The sequence below is a fragment of the Danio rerio genome, chromosome 1, assembly GCF_049306965.1.
Source record: "Danio rerio strain Tuebingen ecotype United States chromosome 1, GRCz12tu, whole genome shotgun sequence".
Classification (NCBI taxonomy): domain Eukaryota; kingdom Metazoa; phylum Chordata; class Actinopteri; order Cypriniformes; family Danionidae; genus Danio; species Danio rerio.
This window is the reverse complement of record NC_133176.1, coordinates 35,420,000-35,441,278: the sequence shown is the minus strand read 5'-3', so window position 1 is coordinate 35,441,278 and position 21,279 is coordinate 35,420,000. Positions and strand designations below refer to the sequence as shown.

The window sequence follows — 21,279 nt, the reverse complement described above, 5'->3', positions numbered from 1 at the left end:
ACATTCAGATTCAGATAGATTTCCTTGACAGAGTTACCATGTTTTGTTAACTGAGCATCTGTGAGAATGGAAAGACAACATTTGAGATGTGCCTGATATTCTCTTACACCTAAGCATGCCAATGTCACAGTGTTTATCAGAAAAATTTATTCAGACTGAGAAGGAAATCCATTCACTTTGATTCCCACTAGGTGAATCATATACAGTGAATTAAAGAAACAATCCACTTTTAAAACTTTTTGCTTAGCATAGATCATTGAATCAGATTAGCATATTGCACAAAAATAATCAGAGTTTGCAGTAGACAATTTTCCTATTTATAATGTGTCTCTTCTGTAGATCTGTAGCATATTTTCAGACAATTTTTAAACACCTTCTGCAGCCACAGTTCGACAGCAAAAATTGGTAATGCCATATCAGACTAGAAAATAGCTACTTTCAGTCTTAGTACATGATGAGACTACAGAAGAGTGTAAATAGGAAAATGTTTTGGTCATTTTTGAGCAAGATGCTAATGGTCTAATCTCATTCAATGATCTATGCTAAGTTAAAAGTGTTCCTGCCAGATTTTGAGATTGGCTGAATAGATTCATATATGGTAAAATTCAACTGTTTATCTCTAGCATTGTAAAATGAAAAAAAAAAAAAGTGGAGCGTTCCTTTAAGATCAACAATATCAAACCCTTCAAACTATCATTTGAAACAGTGCAGCAAGTCAGGCTTAACAAAGCCATGACATGGAGGCAAGAGGCAATTGGTTTCAAAACCTGGCAGTGTAGCAGAGGTGCTTTTTTTACTAGCATTTACTGTATAAGGATGGATATTTAAGTTGTTGATCTATGCTTAATGGAAGGTCACCGTAACGGTGGCTTCTTTGTATGAGAGTACACTGTGTGAAGAGAACTTGATTCAAGTACAAAATTGAGGTGTTTAAGATACAATATGATAGTTGTGTTAGTGATCGCGTTTCCATACTGTCAATGTGCTTCAAGAATCCACAAGTATACAAGGATAAAGTTGAAATGTTGATGCGTTCTCTAACATTTAAATACCATTACTTTTCCTAACAAACTCAGAATATCTGTATTATCCACCCAAATTCAAGCAATTCCACTGCAATCTCATAGAAATTTGTAACTTATTGATTTAGTGGCTAATTTGTATAAATTTGTACGATCTCATTTCCACATTTTAATATAATTAGCTTATCTCCTAATAACAGTTTATTTTAGGGGTGGAGTTTGGCAGAACGCCTCCTTTTAAAATCGTTTTGAGTTTGGAATTATCTACTTTTATGACAATACATATGTTTGCTTGTGAGATTGGGCTGACAATTATGAAAACAAAAAAACAAAACTCAGAAACGAGGTCAAACTGAACTGGCTCAGACGACCCTTTCTCTCCCAAACTCCTATTTTCTTTTTATTTACGCAGCTTTCATGAAACCTCTCCCCCTATTTCTCCAATAACTCCTCCTCTTCCCTTTAACTCTGACAGCTGATATGAATGAGATGCTGTTTACATTTAAGTGCCCTGACTTGACTGACGGTATTTGTCAGAATTTTTATTGATCTCAAGCATTTAGCAGCATGTGAAAGGCTTCAGCAGTATTGTGTAACATTCTTACTCCCAGTCTTGCCAATTGGCTGGTAGACAAACTACAGCCTGAAGAACTGAGAGGAATGGCAGGCACACCACTATGAAAGTAAACTCTTACAGGACCCACATACAGTCACCATGCAAACAGCAGATATACCTCATGCAGTGAGGACTTGCTATGTAGGCTCAAATCTTTGTCGTTTTTAAAAGGCAAGAGGGTTGGGTTAGAAAAAAAAATGTTTCGAATGAGATGGAGAGTAGTCTTGGAGAGGAATTTGGATCGAGGTTAGAAACTGATTGATTGGTTGATTGACTGATAGATTGAATGATTGATTAACTGTTTGATTGATTCATTGACTGATTGATTGGCAGGAATGCCTTATATGGTTAACTGGGATTAGGAATCAGAAGCATTTTTGATACATAAATACTCCCTGACAACAATAATGACACTGCAAACAATAAAAATAATCAATTAATAATAATAATATTTCTTAGAGGTTTTGTCTTGTTTCAGGTTAAAACATCTAGGTTTTTGTAATCAAGAAGCATTTTCCAGGAGCAAAAACTATTATCTTGTGTTCTGATAAATTAAAATAAAATTATAAATCTAAATTAAGTGAGTTTTTAATTTTTCTAATAGCAAGCAGTATATTTTGCAGTGTGATAAGCAAAATAATCTTGTCTTCAAATTATTTTACTTACCCAATTGACAGATTATTTAGCTTAATTTAAGGAAAAAAATATATATATATAATAACATATTATGATCTTGAAAGCAAGTAAATAATTTGTATTTGTCCAGAAAAAAATGCTTGATTTAAGTATTTTTAAATATTTCGACAAGAAACCAGACAAAACATCTAAGTATTTTATATAGATTTTATTTTATGTTTTGCTGTGAATAAATGCTTTGCCGTTGCTTATAGTTTACATTGTGACACAGACAGAATTATTGCAAGTCAACCTTTATGCTGGATTTTGGAAAGATTGCAGCACAAAAAGCTACCTTCACATATAGATATATTTCCTTAACAATGTGCCAAGAGAAGCCCATTATAGTGCAGATAAACAGTGGTGATATGATTCCGAGAGCACCTGGAAATTGATTATGTGCATCCAAGACTGTGACACCTGGGGTGCACTGAGTTGCAAGTGATTTGCTACAATGGGACTGCTGCCCTGTGACTGAGTGGGAGGTTTATTGAGTAGAGAATAAATTGAAATACACCTAGATTCCTCTCTGAGACCCCCTTTTGTGGAGAGAGATTGCTTGGAGAAAGGAAAGGGGTAATGGAGAAGGCAGAGGGAGAAGAGGAAGAAAGTAATAAGGGGTGAGACTTTTAGTTTTTCTGGTTGGTGGAGTTCAGGTCTCCGGAGTCGATCTTGTCATTCTTCTTGGAGTCGTCAGACTGGGAGGAGCCTTTGCCGGGTTTGCCGCTCTGCTGTTTGTCGTCATCATCCTTGACCTCCTTCTTTGAGCTCATGCTGGTGCTGCTGTACAGGCGGGACTGGTAGCTGTAGCTGGACACCGAGGCAGGGGTGGGGTAGGTGATCCCAGTGCTGATACGCGTCTCCTCCCCTTCCAACAGCTTCCTGAGATGGACAATAGCAGACGGTAAACAAAGAGAAGGCAGTGAGGGAGAAGGTGTTAAAGTGAACGGTGCAAGATATTTGTTTATGAGAAGTCATTAAGAACAATACTGGTTTTCATTTAGGTCACAGGTGTTACATCATAAAAAAATACAGCAAACACCTTATATTTCAATAACAGTGATGGTTTATTACCTGTAAGCAGCTATTTCTATGTCAAGCGCCATCTTGACATTCAGCAAGTCTTGATACTCCCTAAGATGACGGGCCATCTCACTCTTAGTGGTCCTCAGATCATTCTCCAGCTCCCCAATGGAATCCTAGATGACGTGATAATTCTAATTAAAGCTGCTGCATATAAATTGGGATATTTGGTTAAATGATGAAGGTATTTCCATTAAGGCTGAAATAACCCATTTTCCAAAGGATTTTTGCAGCAATAAAAAAGAGAGATCGTTTTGAGTTGCTCAAAAAACATGAACAATTCTTTCTTCTTCTTCCTCTCTCTCTCTCTTTCTCTCTCTCTCGCTATCTATCTATCTCTCTCTTTTTCTTTCTATTTCATATTTTATTCATAAATATTTAAATAATCAAATATATATATATATATATATATACACAATAAAAAATGAGATTTTAATTGTACATTAGAAAATTAATAGGCTTTAATTTAAGACAATACATGCAAGAAAGAAAGAAATAACAGTAATGTACCTTTAATTAATTTTATTTATTTATTTATTTGCATGTTTGTTTGTTTGTTTTTATTTATTATTTATTTATTTATTTATTTATTTATTTATTTATTTATTTATTTATTTATTTATTTATTTATTTATTTATTTATTCTTTTAACAACACTTTTTTATAAATATTTTATAATAACTATTATATTTAGGAAAGGTTAGGTTGTGACAACATTTTACAAAATATCCAGGTGGTAATTCTGCTTTGTCTAAGTAACTGTTTGCACTTAAAAAAATAAAATTAAATAAAATCTGTAAGCAAAAGGGCAGGATGCATAGTATTCAGTATCTGGAAATTGTCTGTTTTAATTTATTGATTTACTTCTCTTTTATTATTTTGCATGAAATTTGGATTACGTTTTAGAGTTAACAAATGTCAGCAAAAAATTAATGGTTTAATTATAAATGTCTCTTTTTTAAACTTAGATTTAGTTTGAAGTAGCTTAGTTTTAGCACCATGGACAGAGAAGCAGTAACATTTAGTCAGTGCGGTCACGCCCATTTCACAGACACCTTTTGTCTGCTGTCTGAATAACTGGAGCGCAAGTATCTACCGGTGATTACCTAATGATATAACTGGGGATACAATTATATCAAATGATTGTTTTAAGAAAACATGTTCACAATTTTTAATGAAATAAATAAAACAGAGAAATTCTTTACTGAAATGACATCATCCTTTAACTCTGTTGAACAAGTGCGAAATGAAAACTGGAAAACCAACCTGGTAGCCCATGATCTCGGCGTTGTGCCTGTCCTCCATCTCATGAATCTGCCTTTCAAGAGATTCATTTGTACCCCTCAGACTCTCGATCTCGATGGTCTTGGACTGCAGCTGCCTCCTGAACTCGTTGAGCTCCTCCCTGCTAGCGCGAATGACCTCGTTGCTCTTGTTGGCCTGTTCGCTAAGGTCGGCGAACTTGGACTTGTACCACTCTTCAGCCGACTGCAAGTTCTTGCTCGCCATTGCTTCATACTGGCCGCGAATATCCTTTAGGGCGGAGGTGAGGTCGGGTTTGGCCACTTCCATCTCCACGGACACCTGGCTAGCCTGGATCATGTTCATGAGCTCGGCCACCTCCTCCTCGTGCACCTTCCTTAAAAAGTTGATTTCATCCAGAAGGGATTCGACCTTTTTCTCCAGGTCTAGACGCACCATGGAGGCGTTGTCCACGTCCTTCTTGAAAGCTCTCAGGGTTTGCTCGGCCTCCTCGCGCATTCTCATCTCTTCCTCAAACTTCTCGTGAAGTTTCTGTAGGTCTTCCTCGATACTGTCGCGCTCGAACATCATCTGGTTCTTCTCGGCGTTGAGTTCCTCGAGTTGGGAGCGCAGCTCGCGGATCTCCTGCTGGTAAAGTTCGGCCAGACGGGACGGTTCTGTCTGGCGCTGGCGCAGAGTCACGAGTTCGGTTTCCAGCACTTTATTGTGCTGCTCCAGATTGCGAACTTTCTCAATGAACATCGCGAAACGGTCGTTGAGCCCTTGCATCTGCTCCTTCTCATTGGTGCGGATGATTTTAAACTCATTGTTAAGCACGGTACTCTGGGTGAAATCGAAGCTGTCCAGAGAAGAAGACGGGAAGCCAGATCGGGTGGAGCGCTTGTAGGAGCTTGGGATGTTGGGGCGGTTCACAGACTGGGATTTAAACCCGCTCCGGGAGCTGCTCAGCCGGGATGGAGAGGCTGAGAAACGGGTGGAATCTCCGAAGATCTTCCGGTAGGAAGAGGCAGAGTAGATGTCGGATCCGTAGCTCATCTTGGCGTTTGACGATAAGGAGCAGAACTCCGGCGGCGTCTCCTTTTATAGCAGGACCGTCCCAATCAATAATTTAGCCACGCTTCTCCTCGCATCAACCTTCCTCACTGCAGATGTTTTAGGTGGACAGAGCCCAAAGAAATGTGACGAATAAGCTGATCTATGGGTTATTTTAACTTTAAAGGGGCAAATAATGATTTCTGTCTATTGAGGATGTTCACACAATCCTTCAGGCTGGAAACTCGATAGCAGCGGGCGGATGGAACTGTCCATTTTGGCGCAGTGCTGATGTCAGCAAAATACCTACGTTAATCACACTCATGGCACATCTGAAGAATACCTATATATTGCTTAATCTCTAAAAAATGACATCTATCCAAAACACACCCAACAATATTGTAACATTGTGATAAATCCAAAGATAAGGATATTATATTATATTATATTATATATATATAAATATAATAATAATATTAATAATAACAATAATAATAATAATAATAATAATAATAATAATAATAATAATAATAATAATAATGCATTATGTAATGTTGAGGAGCCATGGGGGCATTAACAGTCAGAAAATGGGCTAGCATTAAAACTAATTTTGCCTAGGCCCCTGGCTGCATTCATTCCTAATTCAACGACGAGATCATTTAGTTCAACTTTAATCAGTGGTGCAATGGTCGTTGCACATGATTCTGGGAATGTCTTTTTCTCTGTAAAAATATAAAGTAATAGTTTACGCAATAAATTTGTTTGACTTGTAGGTAAATATATTTTAAAAACATGAAGCAAACTTTGTGTACTTTATTTAAAGCAATTTTACAACCGTACAGTTATTTATTACTTATATGTTCAGTTTTTATAGAAGTAATGGTTTACTTTTGTTTGTTTCACACCAAACAAAAATTCAAGACTAATAAAACTATGGCTTAACCTTTTTCAGTCTCAACGTTGTTGAAAAAGTTAGATTTTTACCAATAAATATATTTTGTATATTGTGAATATAAAAACATAATAATTGATTAAACTGGAACCTACTAAAAAGTTTCAAGTCTTTGGGCGACACAAAAGAGGTTGTCTTTCGTCTACGAGTAGTTATCCAAGGCTGCCATCTGTTGGCAGATTGAAAGCATAGAGACAACATTTAGCATCTGATTTTATCCAAAGCGATTTAACAACTGAAGCAATCAATCTATTGTAACAAACAATGAGAAGTTTGGCAAACTGTTCATGTATTGCCTTGTTGAATGTTATTAGTTTAGTGTTATTGGGGCAGATTTTTTTTGTAATATAATTTGATATGATAATATAATTATCATATCATATAAAAAAAGACTTGTATTTCAATGCAGACAATACAGCAAACATTATAAAATGTGTTCCTCATGATTTTACTGATTAATTTTACTTTAACTTATTTAATTGTATTTAATTAATTTAATTTTAATTTAATTTAATTTTATTTTATTTATTTAATTTATTTAATTTATTTAATTTATTTAATTTAATTTTAATTTTATTTATTTATTTATTTTATTTATTTATTTTTCAAAGTAAACACATATCCAATTTTGGTTCGTGCAACACATTCTAAAAAAGTCTCCATGACAACCATCAGATGCTATCTACAAGCCAACAAGCTGTTTAAGAGGTAGGCAAACATAAACAACTGGAGTTTGTAGAACCGTGTGCTTTGGTAAGATGGGACTAAGTTAAGTGGGTCTTGTAAAAAACAAAAGATGTGCATGCAAAAACAAACAGACAAACTAACTTTTATCACTATGTGAAGTATGGTAGAGGATCTGTGATGTTGTGGGTCTGTTTCTCTTCCAAAGAACCATGTTAGGGTGTAAGGCATCACCTGGACATTTTTTTTTAATCAAAACCTGATGCCAGAACGCTGAAGATGGGTCATCGCTGGGTCTTTCAGCACAATACTAATCTAATACATGTGGTAAAATCTACAGTAAACACAAAATCAACAAAATCAAGACACAAAATCAAGATCCTCACATGGCCTATCCATCTCCAGATCTCAACCGAATTGAAAGCCTGTGGGATGTGCTGAAGAAAAGAGTAGTTTTAGAGATATTTCTCTTTTTATTATTTTTTTTACTGTTGTTGTTTATTTTTCTGTTTTATGTAAATCTATAAAATAATACAATTAAAAAGTAGATTTACAGTGCTCAGCATTTCTACAGTGCTCAGAGTACCTCTGTCACAAATCTCTCTTTTAAATTATAATTTTCTATAGAATGCTTTACAATATTGTATTTCTGCATATACATTAGATTAGTCAGTATTGAAGCCATATTTGGAGCTAATCTAATAAAATAAACTACAATGGGCAGTACTAATAAATATATTTTTTAAAAATTTACTTGAAGTACACTTATTTTCATTAGGGTATGCATTCACAGTAGAGTATGATGGGGCAGTTTAGCTGTTTTCATGAAGTCTAAAATATCTCATATTAAAATGTCTAGAAGCTAAACGATTTTTTTTTCTCTAAATATCCCCTAAAAAAATGTTACCGTGCATCCGGAAAGTTTTCATATCGCTTCACTTTTTTTCCGCATTTTTAAGGCAAGGCAAGGCAAGGCAAGTTTATTTATATAGCACATTTCATACACAGTGGCAATTCAAAGTGCTTTACATAAACAGGAATAAAAAAGACACGTTTAGGACATAAAATGCAGACAATAAAAATGATTAAAAACAGATAAAAACAATTTAAAATGTGTTAAAATAGGTTATAAAAGAATAAAAAAGAAAACGAAAAAACATAATAGTGCGATCTGACGGACGTAGCACAGTACTCATACAGTAAAGGCACAGCTAAACAGATGTGTTTTCAGTCTTGATTTGAATGTTCCTAATGTTGGAGCACATCTGATCATTTCTGGAAGCTGATTCCAGCAGCGAGGGGCATAGTGGCTGAAGGCAGATTCACCCTGCTTTGACTGAACTCTTGGAATTTCTAGTTTATATGATCCTAAAGATCTGAGTGATCTGTTGGGTTTGTATTCAGTGAGCATATCTGTAATGTATTGAGGTCCTAGGCCATTTAATGATTTATAGACCAGTAATAATACTTTAAAATCTATTCTAAATGTGACTGGCAGCCAGTGTAGAGACCTGAGGACAGGTGTGATGTGCTCTGATTTCCTGCTTCTGGTCAGAATTCTGGCTTTAATGTTACTTCCTTATTCTAAAATCAATTAAATTAATTTATTTCCTTAAAATTCTACACACAATAACCTATAATGACAATGTGAACAAATATTTTATTAAATTGTCTCAAATTTATAAAAAATAAATAAATAAATAAAAAGCCTAAAAATCTCATGTACATAAGTATTCACTGCCTTTGCTGTGAAGCTCTAAATTGAGCTCAGGTAATTCTGTTTTCACTGATCCTTCTTGAGATGTTTCAGCAGCTTAATTGGAGTTCACCTGTGTCAAATTCAGTTGATTGGACTTGATTTGAAAAGGCAAACATCTGTCTAAGGTCCCAGGGCTGACAGCAGGGCCGGAGTGGGACTCCTTTTCAGCCCTGGAATTTCAAGCCTCAGACCGGCCCACCTCAGTTCATGACTGACTATATTAAAATAAGGTAATTTCCAATTCAGTTTCTAATTACACTATCATGTCTTTTTTTTTTTTTTTTTGAGAGAACAGCTGCTTTAGAACTTCAAATGTTCAACAACCCTAACAGTATAATATGTCTTAACAATAAAAATGAAAAAAAATAAATTACTTAGGTGAGGATCAAACCCCAGTCGGCAGCGTCATAACCTAAAGTGCTAACCACTGGACCACAACAGCTGTACAATAATAGTAGACTCATCTAAGTTATATCATCATTAACCTGCAGGCTGGGAAAAATAGATAAAAAGAGCAAAGCTGCGGTAAAATAATGAATAAAAACTGTGGTCAAGTAAATAAATGAATTAATTAATTTAAAAAGTGTGACTGCTGAGAGCAACAGATTCTGGAGCTTGGGACACCGGCCCTCGCGGCCAAAAAACGGACCGGCCCACCGGGAATTCTCCCGGTCCTCCCGATTAGCCAATCCGGGCCTGGCTGACAGTGCATGTCAAAGCACAAACCAAGCATGAAGACAAAGGAATTGTCTGTAGACCTCCGAGACAGGATTTTCTCAAAGCACAAGGCTGGGGAAGATTACAGAAAAATATCTGCTGATGAGCACAGTGGTCCCCATCATCTGTAAGTGGAAGATGTTTGGAACCACCAGGACTCTTCTTAGAGCTGGTTAGCCACCTAAGCTGAGTGATCGGGGTAGAAGAGCCTTAGTCAGGGAGGTGATCAATAACCTGATGGTCCCTCTAGCTCCAGTGTTCTTCTGTAAAGAGAGGAGAACCTTTTACAGAAGGACAACCGTCTGTGCAGCAATCCACCAATCAGGCCTGTATGGTAGAGTGGCCAGACAAAAGGCCCTCCCCTCCTAGAATTTGCCAAAAGGCATCTGAAGGACTCTCAGACCACAAGAAACAAAATTTTTGGGTCCAATGAGACTAAAATTTAACTCTTTGGAGTGAATGCCAGGCGTTACGTTTGGAGAAATCCAGGCACCGCTCATCACCAGGCGAGTTCTATCCCTAAAGTGAAGCATGGTAGTGGCAGCATCATGCTGTGGGGATGTTTTTCACCAGCAGGAACTGGAAGACTAGTCAGGATTGAGGGAAAGATGAATGCAGTAATGTACGGAGACAACCTAAATGAAAACCTGCTTCAGTCTGATCATGACCTCAGACTGGGGTAACGGTTCATCTTCCAGCAGGACAATGACCCAAAGCACACCACCAAAATATCAATGGAGTGGCCTAACAACAATTCAGTGAATGTCCTTGAGTGGCCCAGCCAGAGCCCAGACTTAAACCCTATTGAACATCTCTGGAGAGATCCGAAAATGGCAGAACACCATCGCTTCCCATCCAACCTGATAGAGCTTGAGAGGTACTGCAAAGAGGAATGGGCAAAAATTTTCAAGGACCAGGTGTGCCAAGCTTGTAGCATCATATTCAAAAAGACTTGAGGCTTTAATTGCTGCCAAAGGTGCATCAACAAAGTATTGAGCAAAGGCTGTAAATACTAATGCAAATGATTTTTCAGTTTTTTAATTTTAAACAAATTTGCAAAAATTTTAAAAATCTTTTTCATGTTGTCATGACAGGGTATTGTGTGTAGAATTATGAGGAAATAAATCAATTTAATCCATTTTGGAATAAGGGTTTAACATAAAAAAATTTTACAAGTGAAGCACTATGAATACCCTCCGCATGCACTGTATATACAGTGCTCAGCAATAATACACCCCTTTAGAAAATTTCTAATTATGTTAATTTCTCTGTAAATACAGTATAAGCACTAGCTAAGGTGCGTTTAAACAAAACAGTTTTATTAAACAGTTATATTCATCAAAATGAGAGTTTGGTCACCTAACATCTTCAGGAATAGAAAATAATACATTTAAATTCAAATTAATTATTGCTAAAAAAAAAAAAAAAACATACTACAAGATTTAAACTTACTCATTTATGTTGAGCACTGTAATCATAATGCAATAGAAACTTTTACAGGGTTAAGATAATAACGGAACCCATGAGCACCACAACAGTCTTAGGCTGCATCACATGATATGACACATGTTTGTGTCTTTAGGTAAAACTATCAGCTAAATTATAAATATGCAGATAGAGGACCTACTTCATTGATCCATGACCATTGATCTCAGAATATTCATCTAAACATTAAGAAAGTATTATATATTAAATGCCTGCAAAACATTATAGTAAAGATTCATCTGTTAAGACAAATTCTAGATAAAATGGACAACAATGAAAAAAATGCTTCTGCGGCATTAATCCTAGTTCCTGTTCATTTCATCTTTTAATACACTATAAATGCAAAGGTTGTAGGCCTGCTAGATTATTTAAGGGATAGTTCACATACACACCCAATGAAAATGTACACTCACTATTTATTCACCCTATAAGGTAGTTCCAAACCTTTATGAGTTAAATTTTTCATAAAAAGGAAGATATTTTGAATAATGCTGAAAACCTGTAACCATTGACATCCATTACAAGAAAAACTAATATTCCGCTGAAAAAAATAAATAAAAAAATGCAGGGTTTCACACAATTCATTCATGTTGTCCTAACACAAATTAAGTTAACAATACAGATAAGGCTTGATAAGGCAATCAATAAGGTAGATTATTACATTTAGGTAGACTTAAGGCAATCAAAGTTGTCCCAATTAATTCTCAAAAATTGTTTCAGCTCATTTTAAATAAGCAGTTTAACAAGCAACAAAAAACAACACAGTTTTTGTGTATAAGTCAATGGTTACAGGTTAAATAATTAAAAAAAAAAACTTATTTGTGTTCAACATAAGAACAGAAACTTAAACAGATCTTTGACAAGCAGAATGAGTAAATGATGACAGAGTTGTCATGATTCTATTTCTTGTAATTTATGTTAATATTTTACTGTGTTGTAAAGTGGTAACACTTAGGATTTCTATTGTTAGATCGCAAATTAGCGATAGCACCTAAACACCCTAACTTATTTTTCAGATTTTCATTTTAATGTACAGTAATGTGCACTATTTGTAAAGCTGCTGTGGGACAATAATTACTGTGAAAGATTCAAGATTCAAAGTGTTTATTGTAATATCCACAATAAGGAGCAGTTTCCCTGTACAATGGAATGATTACTTTTCTGTCCACACTAATAACAACAACAACAACAACAACAACAACAACAATAATAATAATAATAATAATAATAATAACTGCTGTTCAGAATCCAGCAGAGAATTAATAATGTGCAAAAAAAAAAAAAGTATAAAGTGTACCAAAAATATACCAAAAAGAACTATAAAAATAAAATTGAATTAAACTGAATTGAATAGAGTGAATGCATCGAGTACAAAATAATCTAGGTTCTGTTGATTTATAAATAATTAAAGTTCATACAATAATTAATGCTAGCATTTAAACAAAAAACAATGTAAACAGAGTGGGTTTTCAGCATTTTAAATGCCACGGACGACGATTTCACAAGCTCTCATCTTAAAAGTTAAAAGGCACCAATATATTTTCATGTTTCAAATCTTGCTATAAAAATAATAGATAGCATCTGTCTGAAACAAAAATATCTATAATCCATAGCTGTGAGTCTGTAAAATATGCACAGCTTATGTATTTTTTCCACAGCATTTAAAGTTTCAAGACATCCAAACCTATTGTCTCATTGTTAAATTCTGCAAATAAGTAGCCTACATTGTCAGTAAGTAAATAAATAAATGAATGAATGAATGAATGAATGAATGAATGAATGAATGAATGAATGAAAGAACATTTTACTTAAAACACGCATATTAATGCCAAATCAAAAGTTCCTCAGAGAACTATTAAGAGAGAATTCTGATAGACTGACAGACTTATTTTTATTTATTTATTCATTCATTCATTCATTCATTCATTCATTCATTCATTCATTCATTCATTCATTTATTCATTTTTATTTTTTTTACAATGTTATTGTTTTATTGTGCAAAACTGTTCTATCATTTGAACTATTTTTTACATTTTGTCATACACTGATTGTAAACATGTTTTAAATAAATCTTGTTAACAACGAGTTATCAGCAGGCCAACCATCTTCAAGAGATCTGCCTACTGTCCCGCCTTCGCATTCACCGTCTCTGATGTGATGACAGGTTTTTGCTCCTCCTCCTCTGGATGTAGCAGCGCAAGCACCGCCTAGTCCTGCCCACAACAACTGCTTACAGCTCGGTTATGAAAAGACGAGCTTTTGATTCACAATAACAGTAAAGACTCGCAGCTTCACTTGAAAAGCTACTGTATCGCATTCTGTCTCATTGATATTTCCCGAAGTCACCGCGGTTTACAGCGCTGCTCGTGCACTTGAGCTTTTGTGCTTTTCACGGAAGGTGAGTGAGCGGATCGGGTTGAACTTACAGTTGTTAATGTCAATGGTTTCTTTGGAGCGTTTGGCTCTCTTTTTACGTCTGTTTTGTTTACGTGAAAAGATCGGCGATGTTTGATGTCGTGCGCGAAGCTCAAGGTGATGTTTATTGTTGCGCTGTGAGCTCAGTCTGGTTTAATAAACTCTAGTAAAAATACATTTTACTAGAGCGTAAATAAACAACATAAGCCTCGATATAGAGGATCAAGAATGCTTGAAGATAATACATCCTTTATACATCACAAAAAAAGCTTAATCTGCTTGATTGTCAAGTTTGGTTTCAGCCGTTCACGAAGAAAATGCTAAGGCTGCCAACCAGCTAGCCTTTATAACGTCCTCTTGGGCTTTGTCCTTGTTTTTGAGCTCTAACTTTTTGTGATTATGGCTCGAAAATTGCATCTGAATAGCTCAAGGAAACAAACTGTTTCAGGTAGATATTTATATGAGCGAGTTTTAGCCTTCAGTGTCGTCCTGCTGCTTCCTGTGAGATGTTGCAAGAATGCTTTGCTACAACTTAAATTTGAACGTCGATTTGGGTAAAACATTTGTAAATTATTCTATTTTTGAGCCAGCTGTGCTTAAATATTGTGAAATTTAAAGCAAAGGTAACAAAACCAATCAACCTTGAACTTCTCCCATGACAGAACATTTTGCCAATCTAAACAACTTGCTTAAAAAAAGAGTTTTTTTTTTCCTTTTTATGTATCTCTTCATTCAAGGGTTAGGGTGAATTGGGTTTTAAATCTTCACATTCAGACTTTGACATTCAATAAAGTAGTAAAGCAGAATTAAAAAAGAAGCTAAAACAGATTAATTATAATGTAGTACTTTTATGAGCACAACTGACACACTGCCTCTATTGTTTACCATCTTTGAATATTCGCTCTGAAATTAATATCTTCAATAGGCATGGTCCGGTATAAGATTCTGACGGTATGATAGCCTTTGATAAAAATATCACGGTTTCACAGAATCACGTCATTGTGAGTACTGCTCTAAAACATGTACATTTTAAATGTCTGGGTAAAAACAAAACCTTTTTTCCCTTTGAAAACTATATATATATATATATATATATATATATATATATATATATATATATATATATATATATATATATATATTATTATTATTATTATTATTTTATTTATTTTTTTTTTTTTTGGAAGATTTATAAAATTTTGGATCAGTAAACATGTCAGGCTAAATAATTCAAATGAATAATTCACTTCTGCTGTCTTCATTAGTTTTAAAAACACAGATTTATTTACAATTTAAAATGCCATGTTTGGATATATATATATATATATATATATATCCAAATTGGATATATATTGGATATATATATATATATATATATATATATATATTATTTTATTTATTTATTTATTTTATTTATTTTTTTTGCTGGAGATACTGTTGTCCAAAAAAGTTTAAAAAAAAGTAAATAAAAATATTACACATAGCTTTGGAACGGTATTGCAGAAAATGTTGGCGGTTTTAAACATTGACTTTTCCAAACCGAAACAAATGACTTTAAAACAACATTAGCAACTATTTAACTGACTTTCAATAATGTTGTACCTTAATAGTCATTGGCGAATAATATGATTTCTCTATATAGAATTGGCAAAAAATACTTTACTGAAATTATAATACTTTTATCTAATGGTTCAAGGATCAAGTGCACACAAACAGAAGAAAAACACCATTAGTTTTTCCCCGAAATTCAGTCTCTCCGCAGTGAGCTATTATTGCTGCCTATACTTGGTCTACTTTTTTTTATTATTATTTTTTTTTGCTGATTTACTGAAGGAGTTTTAACCTAGTTTTTTGTCAATGGCCTGTTTTTCAGTTGTTTGCCTTAAGAAGCATGGCTAAATATTTGAAAAAGACAAGTGGTGAGAAAACATTATTCTAAAAGCAAGCTATCACAGCTTTTATCCTCGGCAGAACGATCATAAAAAAGGCGACTGGTGGGAAAAATCTCTTTCCATTGCCCTTAAGGTCTCTGGCTTGTTTGTGCAAGTCAGCCTTTGTGAAGGCCACTGGCCCCAGTATGCTGACTCAAGCTTCTATGCTATTTGACATTCATCTTGCTTAGGTGGTTTGGATGGTGCTTGATTTGTTTTGAGGTGTAAATTAACTTCTTTCAAGATTGAGAGGCTAGAAAATATCAGGTTGTCTGTCTCTATTCTGGTTTCTTGCCTGTCTTTTATTCACATACTTGAACTGTTTCCATACCAATAACAAACAAAGGGATTGTTTATATTGGCATCGCATATCTGTAAGTACCATATCTTTACCAGAAGTTGTGAAAATGGTATTTAAGATGTAATATTTAGGAAAGGATTTCACAATAACTTAATCTGCTTTTCTCGTGTGAGAAGCAAACAGCAACAGAGGGAATCAAGGCTTAATGATTTCTATTTAAATCACTTAGATATTCAAATCACTCAGTTGTTAGTTTGTCTTTCTTGATTCTGATGCAATTAGATGACAAGTCAGCACTTGATCTGGCACACTTTGTGTTTTGGCCTGTGATCGAATCTATAGATAAAGACTAATCCAATCTTAGAAATCTACATTTATTTATTATTTAATGGGATTTTTTTTGTTAGATAAGAAGGACAAATCGGTTAAAAAAGTCTTTAAAGGAATAGTTTATGCAAAATAATTAAATGATTTTATCATTTATTCACTTTTGGCTTGATCCAAACCATTTTTTTTCTTTTCTTTTTTTCTTTCTGTTGAACCAGTAACCATTGGCTTCCTACTATGGAAGTCAGTGGTTACCGGTTTCTCACATTCTTCAAAGTATCTTATTTTGTATATTTTGCCCCTCAAAAATGTTATTTTGAATGAACTATCTCTTTAATAGATGTTATAAATGTCTTTACAGAATCCTAACTGACAGATTTAATGATGACGACATCATGGAGTGATCGACTTCAGGACTATGCAGACCTCCCGGCAAACATGGACGGCCTGGCGATGAAGAAATACAGGAGAGAGGCCTATCATAGGTAAATCAGACAAATAAATGGACCATTTAATAGCTGTTTAAAAATTGGGTCGCTAGGCTTAGAAAGATGGATTAGTCCATTTAAATTCAGGGACATCGTGTACTCTGAAGGAAAGTGCATTTTGTAGATTTGCACAAATACTTTATTTCTTTCTGTTTAGAAGAAGTGGCATTTGTTTGCAGTCCACACATTTTAGAAGAGCTGATGCAGTTTGAGAGTTTACAATAGTTTTTACTGAGTGATCCATAAGCACATACTTTATGATTTTAGCAGCTTATGTGGCAAGTTAAGAATGTGAACAACTCTGTTAAGAAAAGATGCACTTATTTAGACCGTAACTCCCTTGGTAAATATGGGGTTTTTAAAGCTAAAATAAAGAATGAACTTATCTAATTATAGGTCAAACCCTGCAGCTAAGGTTGAAAGTACATACTGAAAACAGGCACGGGTGGAACATGTGATGGAAGAACATAGAGAATCTTTTGCAACCCCACAAATATGGAGTTTATGCTGGGAACTGGCATTTTGTAATCTTTAATAGATAAGTTCAGTGCTATTCAGTTCTTCACAAAGAAACATGCCTCTTTTAGCACGCGTTACCGTTTTGGCTTTAATCCAGCTAAAGGTCACTTATGTAAAAGAGTATACTCTTCGTACTATGTGTGCACTTTGACTTTACGTTTTCTCTGTGCTGAAGCCAAAAGTTCACTGCTTTTTCCATTACTCAGATAAGTGGGTGGAGATAAAAAAAGAAAACGTGAGTGTCATGGCAGGTATTCCAGGGTTCGTCTATTTGAGGTCCAAAGGCAGTGGTGTTATCTGGTGTCTTGTACTGTGAAAAAATGGTCAGCTTTGTGTGACTTGGTTTAAATTTAATGGACCACTGGAATGTATATTTTGTCAGATTTTTTTATTTATTTATTTTTTTTAGTCTCATTTAGTTCTGTGTCAAATTTTCATTATTTTTCACAGTCTTGTTCTTTTTTGTCTCAATCAGGTTAATTTTAGTCATTCACCTAATCTCATGTCATCTTGCATAATGGTTAAACTGATAACACTGATTATTTTGTTCACAATTAAAATTGTAGTGATTGTTTTTATCTCTCATTAAATATTGTTACATGACAATAGAATTATTCTCTTCTAAGTAGGCATGGGATGATAACCGGTTTCAAGGTTTAAATTAAAAACAGTAAAATTTTCAGTTATACCATTCCTAAGGTATATAAACTTGTGTCTGTGTGTGTGTCTGTGTGTGTGTCTGTGTCTGTGTCTGTGTGTGTGTCTGTGTGTGTGTCTGTGTGTGTGTCTGTGTGTGTGTCTGTGTGTGTGTGTCTGTGTGTGTGTGTGTCTGTCTGTGTGTGTCTGTGTGTGTCTCTGTGTGTCTCTGTGTGTCTCTGTGTGTCTCTGTGTGTGTCTGTGTGTGTGTGTGTGTGTGTGTGTGTGTGTGTGTGTGTGTGTGTGTGTGTGTGTGTGTGTGTGTGTGTGTGTGTGTGTGTGTGTGTGTGTGTGTGTGTGTGTGTGTGTGTGTGTGTGTGTGTGTGTGTGTGTGTGTGTGTGTGTGTGTGTTTTAAGACTATTTTATTTAGGTTTTTAGGGCAACATTATCTTCAGCAGAAAATGACCCACTATATCAAAAGATTCTCAGCAAATATGTGAAAAACAAATCACTTACACACCAACATTCAAGCATGCTATAGACCTGAACAGTGTGGTGGCTTACTTTATATCCACGGAAAAGAAAGATATCCAAAGATTTCTTTTTCAGGTGTGATTAAATCTGTGTTTTTGAAACTAATGAAGACAGCAGAAGTCAATGATTTACTTTAATTATTTAGCCTGACATGTTTACTGTTCCAAAAATATTTTAATGTTTCTTAAAATAAAATATATTGTGTTCAAAGCGGAAAAAGCTGTTTTTTTTTTCTTTCTTTTTTTCAGACATTTAAAAAGAACATATTTTAGAGCAGTAATCACAGTACCGTATATTTATATCCAAGGTTATCATACAGTCAGAATTTTATACCGGGCCATGCATACTATTAAGCACAAACCTTGTGAACACACGAGGTCCAGTTTCACAAACAAGGCTTAGATTAAGCCAGGACTAGGCCTTCAGTAATTAAAGGTGCAGTAGCAGATCTGGAAAATGCTAACTTTAGCATGATAGAAGTGAAAATACATAGCCCTTCCTTCAATTTGCCATCCAAAGCCCCCCCTCCTGAAGTCATGAAGACGCATTAAGTAGATGACCTTAGACAACATTATAAGACTACATCATGAGCCATTCACTGGTGAGAACTTAATAGTACCTTATAAAAAAATACAATTTTAAGCTTAAAATCATTTTGGAAAAAAAATATTATCCTAAATAAATTGTTGCATAAAAATCCTGTTATTGTTGTTCATGTTGCTGGTTACATTACAGAAATGTTTCCAAGGCAATGACCATATTTCCAAAGAGTTATGCTATCAGTACTACATTGGATAATGAAACGTGCTGATTGGACCAGAACGGCATAGAATAGTTAAGCAAAAAGGATCGTTTAACCTGATAGTGGAAAAGCAGCTTTGTCACTGTATTTAAGATAATTCATATAGGAACATAATTTATACAAGCTTGCATATCAAAAAAATAAATAAAAAATCATCGTCTACAAGAAATACTGCAACAATATTGTCATTCTTCCAGCCTGCAAAAGTGACTGCGAAATTGATTTTGGATTTAAAATGGTGCTGATTCTGCTGTTTTGAGGGGCAGAAGGACTTTTAAAGACCTTCTTTCTTTTCATTGACACAAGGCCACTTTGCATTAGTATTTCAGAAAGAAAGTCAGGTTGATGTTGTTTGCCTGCCGTTGTCACTCTGTCTGTCATCAACATTTATCTGCACATGATGTATCTATCTGAATAAGCAGGGTGCCAGGCAAACAAATCTATATATGTTGACACATGTTGACCGTAATGTTTGGCCTGAACATTTTGATAGAACAAACATTTGTTTAGTCCTACGCCTTAAATGCATATTAATATATTTAGAACACTTACTTTAATCATTACTATCTGAATGTGAAGAGGCTTTCAACCTGCACAACAGTCACATAAACCTTGTCTCGGAAACCTTGTGTTATTATGAGCTGTTTATTGCATAAATTAACACAATCTGTTTGTCAAAATCATCATTTTCTGCAGCCAAAGATTTTTCCCTAAAAGAGCTTACATCTTTGTCTTGAATCATTGAACAAATGATTGGCAAATGCTAGTATGAGGATGCTTTTTGACCATGCTCCTGTTTCATTCACATAAATTTATCAGCATTGTTGATACACTGATTTTTATTAAGTCATACATGTATTTCAGAGCCTATTACCTTATAAAAAATGCTCTGACTCAACTTTGGATGCTTGCTCTCGAACCTTTCTTAATCCCGCACTCTCTTAGTTTGTTACTTTTCACTTTCGGGACTATAATATTATGATAAAACATTACTGATCAATCAGAAGTAGCGCCTACACCAATGCTCAAATCCCATCTAAAGTTGTTATTTTGATGTAAACAAAGTCAGAAAGGGTGACTGATGTTTTTATCCCAATGGCAGGGCTTTTATTTACATAACAGTCATATATTTTCCATTGATTATATAGGAGTGGTCTGTCTCCTCCCATTTAGTTTGTCTCTGGTACAGTATAAGTAGCCTATTTCCAAATAGAACGACAATAGGGATTCACTGTAGATTCAAGAGTAATCTGTTTACCAGCTGTCTCTAACTAGTGATCCACACTCTGTTGTCTGAGCCGCTGCTGCCGCCTGGTTCTTCCTGCTGTTGTTGATTGTTCTAGATGTCTTTGAAGGGAAGCAAACAACCCCTAACTCAACAACTGGCACAACAACAGAGAATGCTATAGAACTGGCACAATCGATTTTGCAACAAGTCAGAAATTGAATGACAAGAAAGCAAAGAGAGGGGGCTATTGTTGGAGCTGTGGGGGTAACAGGGCGAACAGGGAAATGGGCTTGACAGACCAGCTAGAGCAGAGACAGACACTCAGAATGCAGCGCGCAGGTTCTGCCTGGAGAAGTGAATCATGGGATATAGTCCAATGTTACGCCACCACAAGGTAGGATTGGGCAAAGTAGTTTTTTTGGTAGCAATTATTTGTCTTTTTGATAGAATTTGAGCTTGAAATATTTTTTTTAAGGTAGAAAAATGTATTGGTTTTGTGTTCTTAAAAATCTATATTCAAAAAATTGTTATTTTTGATGTCCCTAAGTTAAACATGGCTCTCAGAAACTTATTGTTGCAGTGACAGTGCATACACTCATGCATGTCCGTTATTGCCGGAGGTTTATCTTTGTCAGTATCAGATTAAATGCATGCACAGAGAGTGATTCAGATTTTCTTTTATGTTCCTATCCTAGCATTAAATGTCATGGCTTATGGGCTGAAGTGTAGAGCTGTCACTGTGCAAAATAAATGCAGATCACTTTTAGCATGTTGGCTCCATCACTTGGGACAGGAGTGTATTTATTGGC

The 21,279-nt window shown here is 35.0% G+C and overlaps 3 protein-coding genes across 5 annotated transcripts in view; 2 read left to right on the top strand and 1 right to left on the bottom strand.

The window, feature by feature from the left end:
- The window catches only part of LOC141385860 (uncharacterized), a 741,913-nt gene that overhangs the window by 377,396 nt on the left and 343,238 nt on the right, over window positions 1–21,279 (top strand). The gene's annotated exons all lie outside the window — the stretch shown is intronic.
- On the bottom strand, window positions 2,468–5,717 carry inab (internexin neuronal intermediate filament protein, alpha b). Its single transcript, NM_131032.2, has 3 exons — window positions 4,663–5,717; window positions 3,388–3,512; window positions 2,468–3,195 (listed from the first exon to the last, which is right to left on the bottom strand). Exons 1-3 carry the CDS (start codon window positions 5,692–5,694, stop codon window positions 2,943–2,945), a joined length of 1,410 nt encoding a protein of 469 aa, NP_571107.2. The 5' UTR covers window positions 5,695–5,717; the 3' UTR covers window positions 2,468–2,942.
- The window catches only part of nt5c2b (5'-nucleotidase, cytosolic IIb), a 50,179-nt gene continuing 42,407 nt past the window's right edge, over window positions 13,508–21,279 (top strand). The window contains exons 1-3 of one of the 2 annotated variants that reach the window (XM_021474992.3): window positions 13,560–13,686; window positions 16,624–17,939; window positions 18,503–20,864. In XM_021474992.3, the coding sequence (XP_021330667.1) occupies window positions 20,755–20,864 (110 nt within the window). In that variant the 5' untranslated portion in view covers window positions 13,560–13,686; window positions 16,624–17,939; window positions 18,503–20,754. Of the gene's footprint in view, window positions 13,687–16,623; window positions 17,940–18,502; window positions 20,865–21,279 lie in introns of both variants that reach the window. The other variant, NM_001079966.2, reaches the window with a different exon arrangement.